The sequence below is a fragment of the Myotis brandtii genome, unplaced genomic scaffold (assembly GCF_000412655.1).
Source record: "Myotis brandtii unplaced genomic scaffold, ASM41265v1 scaffold92, whole genome shotgun sequence".
Lineage (NCBI taxonomy): Eukaryota > Metazoa > Chordata > Mammalia > Chiroptera > Vespertilionidae > Myotis > Myotis brandtii.
In genome coordinates, this window is record NW_005371791.1 from 1,889,175 (window position 1) to 1,901,926 (window position 12,752).

The 12,752-nt window shown below is 35.7% G+C and overlaps 1 protein-coding gene across 2 annotated transcripts in view; it reads left to right on the top strand.

Annotated features, from left to right (window-relative positions):
* The window catches only part of PIBF1 (progesterone immunomodulatory binding factor 1), a 227,257-nt gene that overhangs the window by 197,042 nt on the left and 17,463 nt on the right, over nucleotides 1-12,752 (top strand). For both annotated transcript variants that reach the window (XM_005885649.2, XM_014532881.1), the window contains exon 16: nucleotides 283-367. In XM_005885649.2, coding sequence (XP_005885711.1) covers nucleotides 283-367 — 85 coding nt within the window. The remainder of the gene's footprint in view (nucleotides 1-282; nucleotides 368-12,752) is intronic.

The window sequence follows — 12,752 nt, forward strand, 5'->3', positions numbered from 1 at the left end:
GGGGGTAAATGTTGGAAGGAGACTTGACTTGGGGTGGTGTACAGATGATGTGTTGTGAAATTGAGCACCTGAAATCTGTATAATTTTGTAAACCAGTATCACCCCAATAAATTGAATAAAAAGGATAAAATAAATAATTTTTAAATACACATATTTTTAATTTAAAATTTTTTATTTTAATTCAAGACATCAGATTTATTTTTAGTATTTTGTTATTTACAATTTGTTAATTAAATGTAAACCAATACTCTGACTTTAAACCTTGGTGTGTGTTTTTTTCAGCAATTTAAATAAAGAAAAGTCAGCTTTACTACAGATGAAAAATCAAATGGCATTAGATTTAGAACAACTTCTAAATCATCGTGAGGTACGTTTTCCATTTTGTTATAATTTTACCACTTTAGGATTTTTTTAAGGTTCATGTTGGGTTAAGAGTATTGAATCCCAGTTCATTAATGAATTCTCACATTTGCATCTCACTGTGATCTGGCCCTTTATATTTAACTTGGGATAGTTCTTTCTTTATGATTTAATTTGTATTTTATTTTTTTATGTGTTAAGTCTTATTCTTGGAATGCCCCTTCTTCTTAACCCCTATTGCCTTATTCATATCTGTCATTACATTTCCACATTATTTAATAATTATTTATCTCACTAAATTGTAAATTTTTTTACTGTACCTGTCTTATTCATCATTGTATGCCTAGAGCCTAGTGCACAATATTTGTGTGCATTTTAAATTTTACAAAGTTTTTTCTTTCATATGTTCCTCACCAAAAATCTTTTAGAGTTAATAAAATCCCCATTTTATAAAAGGAGAAATGAGTTTTAGGTGGTTTGCTCAAAGCCAGTTAGTAACTAAGAGAAAACCCCAGTTTTTCAAGCCAGATTTATTGCAGAATAATATACACACAATAAAATTTACTCTTTTAAGCATACATTTCTATAATTTTTTACTAGCTCTCACAGTTGTTGTGTAGCCATTATCACAATTGGTATGTAAAATAATTCCATCACCCCAGAAAGTTCCCTTATGCTCCTTTGTAGTTACCCTTTTCCCCAAATAGAATCCTAGTAACCACTGATCTGTTTTAGTCATTTGTTCCTTTTCCTTACTGAGTAATATTCCAATGTATGGATGTACCAAAGTTTTTAAATCATTCACCAGTTGATGGACATTTGAGGGCATCTGTAAATAAAGCTGTTGTAAACAATTATGTGTATGTTTGTGTAAAAATAAGTTTTTATTTCTCTTGGTAAATACCCAGGAGCAGGATTACGGGGTCATATGGAAACTGTATGTTTACCTTTATAAGGAAATGCCAAACTATTTTCCAAAGTGACTGTACCTTTTGCATTCCCACCAGCAGTGAATGAGAGTTCCAGTTTCTCAGCATTCTCCCCAGCAGTTGGTATTAAATACATTTAATCCAATGTATTTTTTCCACTGAGCTATCACTGCCTTTTTTTTAGCCATGTTTTTACCATTTTGTTATCCTAAGAGAGAAATGCTCAAAACAGATCATTGGTGTATGAGTATCCGGAAGACATTTTTCCATTCTGGGAAAGACATACCAGATATTTGAGAAAAAATTATTGGAAGGATATTATTGAGAGAAATGAAGTTGGGAATATTACTGGAAGCACTTCAAAGGTGCATATCCTAGAAATTGTGTCAGGGAATTGGGGGCTTGTCTCTATATTAGAAATGGCCTTTGAAGTGAGTTCTCTTAGAGGTATATTTTATATAATGGGTAAAAGAGATAAGAAGGTGTCCCTGGTCTGGCCAGTATGGCTCAGTGGTTGAGCATCAACCTATGAACCAGGAGGTCACGGTTCAATTCCAGATCAGGGCTCATGTCTGGGTTGTGGGCTCATTCCCAGGAGGGGGCATGCAGGAGGCAGTGGGTCCGTGATTCTCCCTTCCTCTCTGATAGCAATAAAAAAATGTGTATATTTTTAAAAAGGTGTCTCTGGACTAGATTTTAGAGACGACTTTTAGGTAGATAAGTAGATCTGAATACAGGTTACAGATTAGGAAAAGCTTCTTTGAAGATATTTATACGTTTTTCTGACTCCAGCATACCAGGCCTTATCTACCGTCACTTACGGTATGTCCTAGAATTCTGCCTTCAAATAATTGTTTCTTCATTGTGGAAACCTGACTCACTCACTATGTGGATTTGCACAAATGTGTTTAAATTGAATATTTAAGAGATAATAACTACAGGTTTCATTCAGTCATACCAAATTTTTTTTTCATTAAGTTTGCATAGGAAGTATGTTTTTCAGAATGGCAATTCTCATGTGATTTTTAGAGAATTAGGCTAGACTCTGAAAAATAGATGAGCAGCTTTAATTTATAAATTTTGTACATCACACTTGAAATCACATTATTCATGAGCCCAAACAAAAGCTAAAAGTTTTACTCACTGCCAGGGCTGGCCAGCAGCCCCTGAACAACGGATGAACAGATTACTCCAACATGGTTTCACTGTGAAGGAGAGGACTAAGGGACGGTCTGGCCGAAGGAGCCAGGCAGCCTGGATTGCCTGCCTCGTTAGCCTTTATTGGAATTTTTATCTTTAGATGCAATCAGTAGGGTGAGTAATCTTGGGAGGACACATGTGTTTACATTGTCCTCTAGGCAAGGGCATCCAGGGATTAGGCGTAAGGATTCCAGTAAGCACCTGGGGGTCTGCATGTGCACAGACTTGTTTGGAAAGGTCAAGGAATAATTAGGGGCACCACCTTTGACACTCCCCTAAGTCTCCCCTAAGTCGGAATTCCGAAAAACAGGGCAGGTGGCCTTCCACACACTTCCCTTCATCAGAATGTCCTCCTTACAACTTTCCAACCAAGTCTTCTATGCTCCCCAACAAGTCACTGGGTTGAAAATTGAGTAGGTATAGAACAAAATGTTTTAACATGAAAATTAAATAATAGCAAGATGAAACTACTCACATAAACTGCCTACTATGGCATGGAATCAGTGCAATTCACATGAATACATACCTAATTAATAATTGTCAGTTAATATTCATGCATTTAGTAATAGCTTCATTTTGGCAATTATATTTTAATAATCCAACTTTATGACTTTTCTTAATGCCAAACCTCTAAAGGAAAGTAGCTTTTTTCTTTATAAAGCAAATAAAAGTTTAAAAAAACAAGTCTGAGACAAGTTTTCAGTCTTTTTTTCTGAGAAACCGTTTAAATACCAGCGTGCATAGTGTGTGCAGATGCAGAAAGCAAGTGCAAACTGCTTTTATGGAAACAGTACAGCCATTGACCCAGGGAAGTGCTTGACTATTCACTTGACCATTTACTTGAAACAGAACCTACAGGATTGATTTATTCATCTCATAGCTCTTGAGGGCCAAGTGCTCAGAATAGCCAGTAGGTATAGTTGGATAAGAATAACTCTGATACCTTCACATTGTATTTCTGGAAATTTTGTCTTGTCATTAAGTATTCTTCTAAATTAGTGTGTGTTTCTGGACCTTGTTACAGTCTTAAAAATTATTGAGTACCCCAAAGAGGTTTTGTTTATGTTATTCCTATTGATATTAACCATATTAGAAATTAAAATGGAGAAATTTAAAATAAAAAATAAATACAATTTAAAAATAAAGAAGAACTCCGATAAATATAATGTTTGAAAGTGAAAAGCGGGGCTGAGACTAAAGTGAGGCAAGCAGGGCAAATAGGGCCCCAGAGAGAGGAGATGTCCAGTCTCAGAGGTGTGCACAATGTAGAGTTGGCACCTGACAGCTTGCCTTCCCTTACTCCAAGCATGTCAAACTCACGGCCCGCAGGCTGCATGTGGCCAACAATGAATATTTTTGTGGCCCAGCTAATATAACGGTATGTAAGAAATGTTTTAATAAAAATTTTGTAACTTAATTTTTACAATTATTTTATACAATTATTAATAACAAACTACAACATTCACTAACGACTGATTACTGTAATCATGTTGCATCATTTCCCTTAGGTGCAGGCGCACCATTTCTCTCCACTAACACTAGCAGCAAATATTTTAGCAGCCGATTGCTACATCATTAGTCTTGTACTGACTTGTTTGGTGTGCACAACAGGAAATATTTTGCTTTTGGAGAACAAGAAAAATAGGTTTATTTGTGTTACGCTTATTAATTTGTGTAGTTATTCAGTGTCTGGTAATTAATGTTCAAGTAAAAATATTAATTTTTATTAAAATGTTCTATTTTATGTTAACGATTATTCATTTATTTCAGTCCTTTATATTCAGCATGTCTATCAAAATCAAGTGGTAGTAAAAATAAATGAAAAATTGCTGACGAACATCAAAATTTCCAAGAAAAGTGGGAATTGGAGTATTTTTGCTGTGAAATAAAAAACTAAAGTAATCTACTTGATGTGTAAAGTACCCCAAAGAGGTTTTGTTTATGTTATTCCTATTGATATTAACCATATTAGAAATTAAAATGGAGAAATTTAAAATAAAAAATAAATACAATTTAAAAATAAAGAAGAACTCCGATAAATATAATGTTTGAAAGTGAAAAGCGGGGCTGAGACTAAAGTGAGGCAAGCAGGGCAAATAGGGCCCCAGAGAGAGGAGATGTCCAGTCTCAGAGGTGTGCACAATGTAGAGTTGGCACCTGACAGCTTGCCTTCCCTTACTCCAAGCATGTCAAACTCACGGCCCGCAGGCTGCATGCGGCCCACAACGGATATTTTTGGGGCCAGCCAATATAACAGTATGTAAGAAATGTTTTAATAAAAATGTCTAACTTAATTTTTACAATATCCTGTTATACATAATTATTAATAACGAACTACAATGTTCACCAATGACTGATTACTGTAATCGTGTTGCATTCATTTCCCTTACGTGCCTTACTCAAGCGCACCATTTCTCTCCACTAATACTAGCAGCAAATATTTTAGCAGCCGATGGCCACGTCATTAGTCTTGGATTGACTTGTTTGGTGTGCCCAACAGGAAATACTTTGCTTTTGAAAACCAAGAAAAATAGGTTTATTTGCATTACGCTTATTAATTTGTGCAGTTATTCAGTGTCTGGTAAATTAATGTTCGAGGAAAAATATCAATTTTTATTAAAATGTTCTATTATTTTATGTTAACATTTATTTATTTCAGCCATTTGTATTCTGCATGTCTCTATCGAAATAAACCTACATTTCTATGAAATGTGAAGCTTTTGTTTTTTTGCGGCCCACATACACTTAAACCGTGTTTATTTGTCCTGTGTTAGCCTTTGAGTTTGACATGCTTGCCCTAGTCAAGATCCTGGAAAAATTATCTGAGTCATTGTTTTAATCAGCTAAATTTTCTCTGTTTAAATTAATGATTCATAAAGAGACCAAATGAACATTTTAAAATTATTGTCCTCTTTTGCACTGGACAGCTCTAATTTTTTAACCTGTATCATTTAGATCATATAAGACTATATGTGGTCATGTAATATGATCACCAGCTCATTTACATAGCTATTAAGTATGTATTAAAAAAGAAAACTGGTGGGATAATTCTAGATTCACAATATTAGGACATTTGGGACATGACCACAGAGGGTTTTTATTTTCTTTATTAGTAGTAGCTCAAAATTATTAGTTTCAAAGTAACTCCTCTCATGTTAGGTTCACTTGTGATCTAAAGATTTCTAAAAATGATAAAAGTATCAGCCTCCTATTCTACAAATTATTTAGCATTTATTCATTCAAAAAATGGTTGTGGGCGTTTGGAATTATGAGTAGCGTATTAGGTGATTTTTGCTGTCAACTTTTCCTTAGAGAAAATGTATCTATATATATAAAAGCCTAAGCAACCATTCGAACAGTAGCTATGATGTGCACTGGCCACCAGGGGGCAGATGCTCAACACACAGGCATGGAAACATGGTGCAGACTGATGAATCTCAGAGGGAAGAGGGAGGAGGAAGGGTGGGAAGAGATTAACCAAAGATCTTATATGCATACTAGAGGCCAGGTGCACAGATTCGTGCACTGGTGGGGTCTCTCGGCCTGGCCTGTGGGGATCCGGTCGAAACCAGCAGTCCAACATCCCCTGAGGGGTCCCAGATTGCAAGAGGGCGCAGGCCAGGCCAAGGGACCTCACTGGTGCACAAATCCGTGCACCGGGCCTCTAGTTAATAATAAAATATATTAAAATGGGAAGAGAATGGTCCCAGCCAGTTTTGCTCAGTGGATAGACCATCAGCCTGCAGACTGAAGGGTTCTGGGTTTGATTCCAGTCAAGAGCACATACCTCAGTTGCAGGCTCCTCCCCAGCCTAGGCCCCAGTGGGGGCTCGTATAGAACGCAACCAATCAATGTGTTTTTCTCACATCGATATTTCTCTTTATCTTTCCCCCTCTCTTCCACTCTCTCTAAAAAGCAATGGAAAAATATCCTCGGGTGAGGATTAAAAAATAATAATAAAATTAAAATAAAATGGGAAGAGAATGGAGAAAAATAGCGTTTTTTAGGTTGTCTTTTCAGATGACAAAGCTCAACCGGGATAGGTAAATATATTAGTTTAAAGGATCTGCACAGCAAATACTAACTAAAAGATGTGATCATGAATTGATTTGAGATCTCCTACCTGTTTACATCTCTCCATTTTAAATGTTCTAAGTTCTGTCCCTGAATTCAGTGAAACCTTCATAAAGCAGAGTGAGGGGAAGAAGGCAAAATATCTCTCCTGACACCATTCCTCCCATTAAGGTGCAAGTTTATGTCATGCCCTCTGCCTTTAAAAGTTCAAAACAAGATCTGGTGTCATCTCTTTGTTTTGTGAAACTAAGTCAGTCTACTAAGCACTTCCATTTATGTTACATAATTTAGTCTTTACCACAGACCACTGAGATAGATATCATCTCCACTTTTACTGATGAAACTGAAGCTGGGAAGAGTTAAGTGGCTCAACCACCATACTTACAGTCAAAACCAGGAGAAACACTTTTTTTTTTTTAACCTGAAACAAAAGCTTGTGATCTTTCTTCTTAGTCCCATTTAGACAAAAATCTCATGATAAACTGCTTGCTCTAGTTCCAGGAAAATTTTTGCCTGTGTAGATGAAGTTATATCCTTTTTCTTTTTCCTTTTGGTCAGAAAATGAAAACCATGTAATTTAATGTATTTCCTTTTTACTTAGCTGCCAGAAAACTCAGAGCTGAATATCTTATCCAGGTGTTATAATCTCTTTTTTTTTTCTCTTTTACTTTTGATACCTCAGAATAACTTCTTTTGTGCTATTCAAGTGGGTCATAGTTTTCTTTATCCTTAAATGTCTTCACTTATACTAAGATCTCTTAGGAGTAAAAATATAAAATATTAAAAATATAAAACTTAAATAATTGGGTTAAAAGGATTGAAGAGGGACCAGATTGATGGCAGGCATGTCAGGAAGAGAGTAGAGTCAGGGAAACCCAGGAAGACCCATTCAGAAGGGACAGAAGGTCAAAGATGAAAAAGAAAGTGCTATTTGGACTTAACAAGATGCTGAAGCAGTTTCAGTGGAGCTAAAAGACAGATTGCAATGAATTGATGAATGAATAGAAATTGAAAAGAAGTCATAGGAAAAATAGATAGTCTGTAAGGTATTTGAATAAGAGAATATAGGATGATCAGGGAGGATGCATTAGACCAAAGCTTTTTTTCTTTCAAAGTTGGAGAGTATCCAGTTGAAATGGTGATAGGAAGAAGCCAAACAGAGAGAGACATTGAAAGTACAAAAGAGAGAGAATAATCAGTTGAGCAAAAGTGTGGGGAAAGGAAGAAATCTAGGGCAAAACAATGAGATTTAACTTTAGATACAAGGGACACCTTTTCCATTTTGAAAGGGAGAAATAAAGATTAAGTTAAGATACAAGTAAGTTTGTGATTTGATGGTGAGAATTTAGGGAGTCCCATCCAATGGCTGTGTTTCTAATGGCAAGAGATTATAAGATCAAAGTTTTGAGGAAAATTGTCCAAGAATGCTTGTTAAACTAATTATGGTCCTTTCCAGTCTTCAATAGTAAGTGCACTAGAAACTGTCAAGTAGAATAGTCAAACAAAGCTTTAGAAACTAGCCTTTAATATATCCTTATCACTTCCCCTCAAAAATTAAAATTCACTCTGATAACTGATACTTTAACTGACAAAGTACAGAAGCTCTTCTACACCAAAGAACAATTTTAGAGAACTATCTGAAAGCAGTAATAGGAAGTCTTATCAGAAAGGTTTACCTAGAATACAGCTGTTCCTAAAACCTTGGACATGGTAGTTGTAGCCATAGCAACCTCTATGTGTATCAGGCCTCTAAGGAATAATATATATTTGTGAAATATAAGATGTTTCTAGCCCAGCTGGTGTGGCCCAGTGGTTGAACGTCGACCTATGAACCAGGAAGTCACGGTTTGATTCCCGGTCAGGGCACATTCCCAGGTTGTGGGCTTGATCCCCAGTAAGGGGTGTGCAAGAGGCAGCTGATCAATGATTTTCATCAGTGATATTTCTCTCTCTCCCTCTCTCTTTCTCTCTGAAATCAATTAAAATATATTTTAAAAAATAAATAAAGATGTTTCTAAGTCCTGGGACTCTTTTACCCTTTCATTCAGTACTCCCGCCAATAACATCTCTCAGGGTCCACACAGGCATAACAACCAACCACTGCTTGCTAAGTGCCTAGAATGGGCAAGACCCCACACTTGCCTGAATGTTGGACTAACTTCCGTTTTCCCAGATGACTTGCCTCTTACTGCAGTGTGTGTCCCTTAACAAAAAGAAAATAAACCCTGCAGTTAGCCAGGTTTCTTAAAAGTGAAGTCACAGTATAATTATCATTCTTTTATGGTATGTTTATGTTCCAGGATTCTAACTGACATGTTCTTTGTGATTTCTCGGAAAGTTTCAAGAACATTTCAGCATCACAAGTGTCCTTAGGCAATGTACTTCATAAATGGTTCAAACAAATTACATTTTTCCATATGCGTGTCATTCTTTTTGGTTCATACTTAACAGATCTGAGATTTTCTTAAGAATACCTTTTAGCATGTTTTTCTCATACACCTATGTAGTTAAATTTTATAGTCAGCATGACTAGGAAAAAAAACAACTCCACTAAGTGGGTAAGTTAATTTTGTTTTAATGAGGATATAATTATTTTTCAGATTCATACATTTCTCATCATAATGGTGCTCTTTAAATTAAAATTTATTTCTAATTGAAAATAAATGAGTATTTTAAAGAAAGACGGTTATTATAGTGAAACCCAAAGCACACATACAGTGTAAGTCATATTTGCCCTATAGAGTTTTAGAATGCTTTATTTTTTTCATCCAAGGGTATATGTATTCAGGTCTAAGGAAAGTAAGGGAGAAAACTATTGCAGAAAATACTCTTTGCAAATGTTGACTTTATATATATTTTAAATAAGACAGAACCAAACCTATTGTATAACTTCTTTCTACCAAAATGTTGAAAACACTTTTAGATCAGTGTGTTATGCTACCATACATACTTAAGGATCAGTTATAGATTGCTTTCAATCAAATATGTCTGGGAATGAGTAATCAGACAGAGAAAGGAAAAGTTTTACGTTATCCTTCGTAATGAGAGAGGTGGCCCTTGGCTTATGCTTTCTAGAAGTCAAAAGGGCATTAAGCTTTTCCCCAACATAGGTATTTTTCAGTTCATAATAAGAATATTTGTATATTTCTTTATAGTTCTTTGTATATTCATTTATTCCAAACCTCACAAGAGCCTTGTGATGGTCTTATACTCATTTCACAGAAGCAGCAACGGAATCTCAGTTGACCATTCTGTGGAATGTTAATTCCTCAATTTTTTTAAAATATATTTTTATTGATTTCAGAGAGGAAGGGAGAGGGGGAGAGAGAGATAGAAACATCAATGATGAGAGAGAATTATTGATCAGCTGCCTCCTGCATGCCCCACACTGGGGATCAAGCCTGCAACCTGGGCATGTGCCCTGACTGGGGAATCAAACTGTGACCTCCTGTTCATAGATCAGCGCTCAACCACTGAGCCATGCCAGTCGGGCATAACTCCTCAATTTTGAGTGGCATAAAAAAACTCTTGAATTTCTTTTAGATTGTACTCTGTGGACCTCTATGTTTGTGTAGACTTGTACAGAGAACTTAGTAGAACTAGGTCTTATTATTTTGAGTTTCATAAGTGTCTTGGCTCTTTAATCTTTTCATCATCTTCTTTACAAATATCTTTGTTGTATGTATCCTGTAAGTAACACTCTGTGTTGTGTGAAGCAATATAATATCTCATCATAAAAATATTTTATCTGTGTATATATGCCCTTTTAACTTCTTTCACATCTATTATGTATTGTACAGACCTGTCCTTTTCTTTTTTTAAAAGAATGAAATGTGTATTTTTCCCACTACATTTTAGTTTAGTATGTTTTCTTTTACAAAGTTAAATACACTTCTTTTTTTTTATCAGTAAAGAACAAGTAAATGACCTCTTGCTATCATTTCTAACCCTGTGTTTTTATGACTCTTAGTATAGTAGCAGTTACAACAAACCAAACAATTCTAGGACATAAGGAGACACAAAACAAACTGCAGAGCTATAAAATGAGTCTCTGGAACTTGTGGTGGCCAGGAGAGAATATTGACAATGATATGAGATAATTATGGTCATAATTCTGTTAGGTACCATATTGGCATGTTTTGATATAAACTTAACAAGTCACTGATCACATATCAAGGAGCTGTCACTGAGAGAAGACTGGGGAATAACGTGGAGAAAGTATAGGCCCTGGAGTGAGTCACACTCTGGAAACCGGTGCTCAAAACAGAGCATAGAGTTCAAAACCTACCAGATTATACTGAAATAGTGAAGGCCAGAAAATAGCGAGCAATTAGATGAATACTGTTACAGAAGGGAAAGCCAGGCACTAAAAGGACATGAATACCAGCAGACAAAGCAGTCAGAAGTCTAAGGCACTGTTCAGTAAGCAGGTGATCTAAAGGGTCCACACAAACCAATCAGAACAGAATCAAGGTGCCCACACTTCTGTTTTAATCCGCAATGGCAGTAAGTTTCAACTCAGGGGCCTACTTCAGCATGTTAATACAGCTTCCTCTACCTGGGTCACTGTTGAGAATGACCTTAAGATAATATCCAAGTTCAGGGAAGAATGTCTCAGGTGATTAATTAAGTCTCCTAAGCTATGACAGCACAATCATTTCTCATTTGTTTAAACACTTGAGCTCTCGCTAAGCTTTCAGTCATAGGGTATGTCTCCAAAAATGTTGATGTCATCGGAAATGTTTCAGACTAAGGAGTAGATTGGCCTTATTCCACTTTGCTCTACCCAGGACTTCTTTCTTTATTCTGTTCTAGGCCCAAAGTTTTTATCACTAGCAGGTAATCTGAGGAAAACAATTAAGATGATGAAAGAATTCTTTTCAGTCACAAGAGAGATGAATGAACTGGGGGTGTTGAGAGAAGACTTCGATATAAGAAATTCAAAATAAGCATATAACGAGGCAATAATAGACTTGTTATCCATGTCTCCAAAGGTTGGGATTAAAACTTAATGGTAGGCTGGCACCATTTTGGGGCTCAGCCATCAGGTTTTCCAGATGACCTAATAAATTTATAATTCTTTAGGCCCCCCCCCCCAAAAAAAAGCCAACTAATGGTAAACATTATAAGGAGACCTGTTTTATTTTATTTTGCTTCGTTTTGTTATTATTGTCACTGTTGTTATATTGCCTTGTTTTTTATAGATGCTAGGTTAAATAACTTGAAGATCCCTTCTAAACCTAAAATTGTGTACATCAAAAGCCTTGATAGAAGGTATCTGCATTGTGTAAATAACAGATCTGAACCCAAAGAGACCTGCATTTGAATCCTAGTTTCACTTCTTAGTCGCTAATGAACTTGGCTAAATTTCTAAAAATCTTCTAAACCTTAGTTTCCTCATCTTCAAACTTCAGTTAATATCTACCTGCTGGGTATTTAGGAGAGTTTTAAATTATTATGTAAAATAAAGCCTGGAACATAGCATAGTAGATACTCAGTGAATGTTGATTCTTGTCCTTTCTCTTCCTCTCTCCACACCTAAAAACTTTATATCCTCCCCTTGAGGTAAAGAGACATCCTAGCATGAGGTTAGCCTACATGCTCGGAGAGGTATTTAGATGGAAAGACAGGGACTGTGGAAAGCAGTGTGCAGCTGTGGGTACTCAGGCTGTTCTCTAACAGTTTTGCCATGTAAAATCTATTTTGTCTAGTATTTAGACAATAGTGCATTGGCACTCAAGGTATAATTTTATTTCATCAAAAGTCATACATTAAACACTGTGCTGAAATTTGCTTTGACAATGTAAAATTCTTATTGAGCACTCTATAGGATAAGATGATTGAATTAAATTTACATTTTCTTTTAAACTGTGCATTGTGTTAGATATGATAATGGTATCTTGGTATTATTTTAAATCTTTATCTCTCAAAAATCTCTACTAAAGTGTTTATAAGTGAAGTGATCTGAGGTCTGAAATCTGCTTTAAAATATTTTCCAAAATACTGGTAAGGAAACAGATTTAACAATGTTGACAAAACAATCTGGCAATTCCTCAAACAGTAAAATATGGAGATGCCATGTGACCCAGCAATTCCACTCTGAAGTGTACACCCAAGAGAAATGACAACATCCACACAAATAGTTGTGCATGAATGTTTAAAGCAGCATTATTCACAATAGCCAAAAGG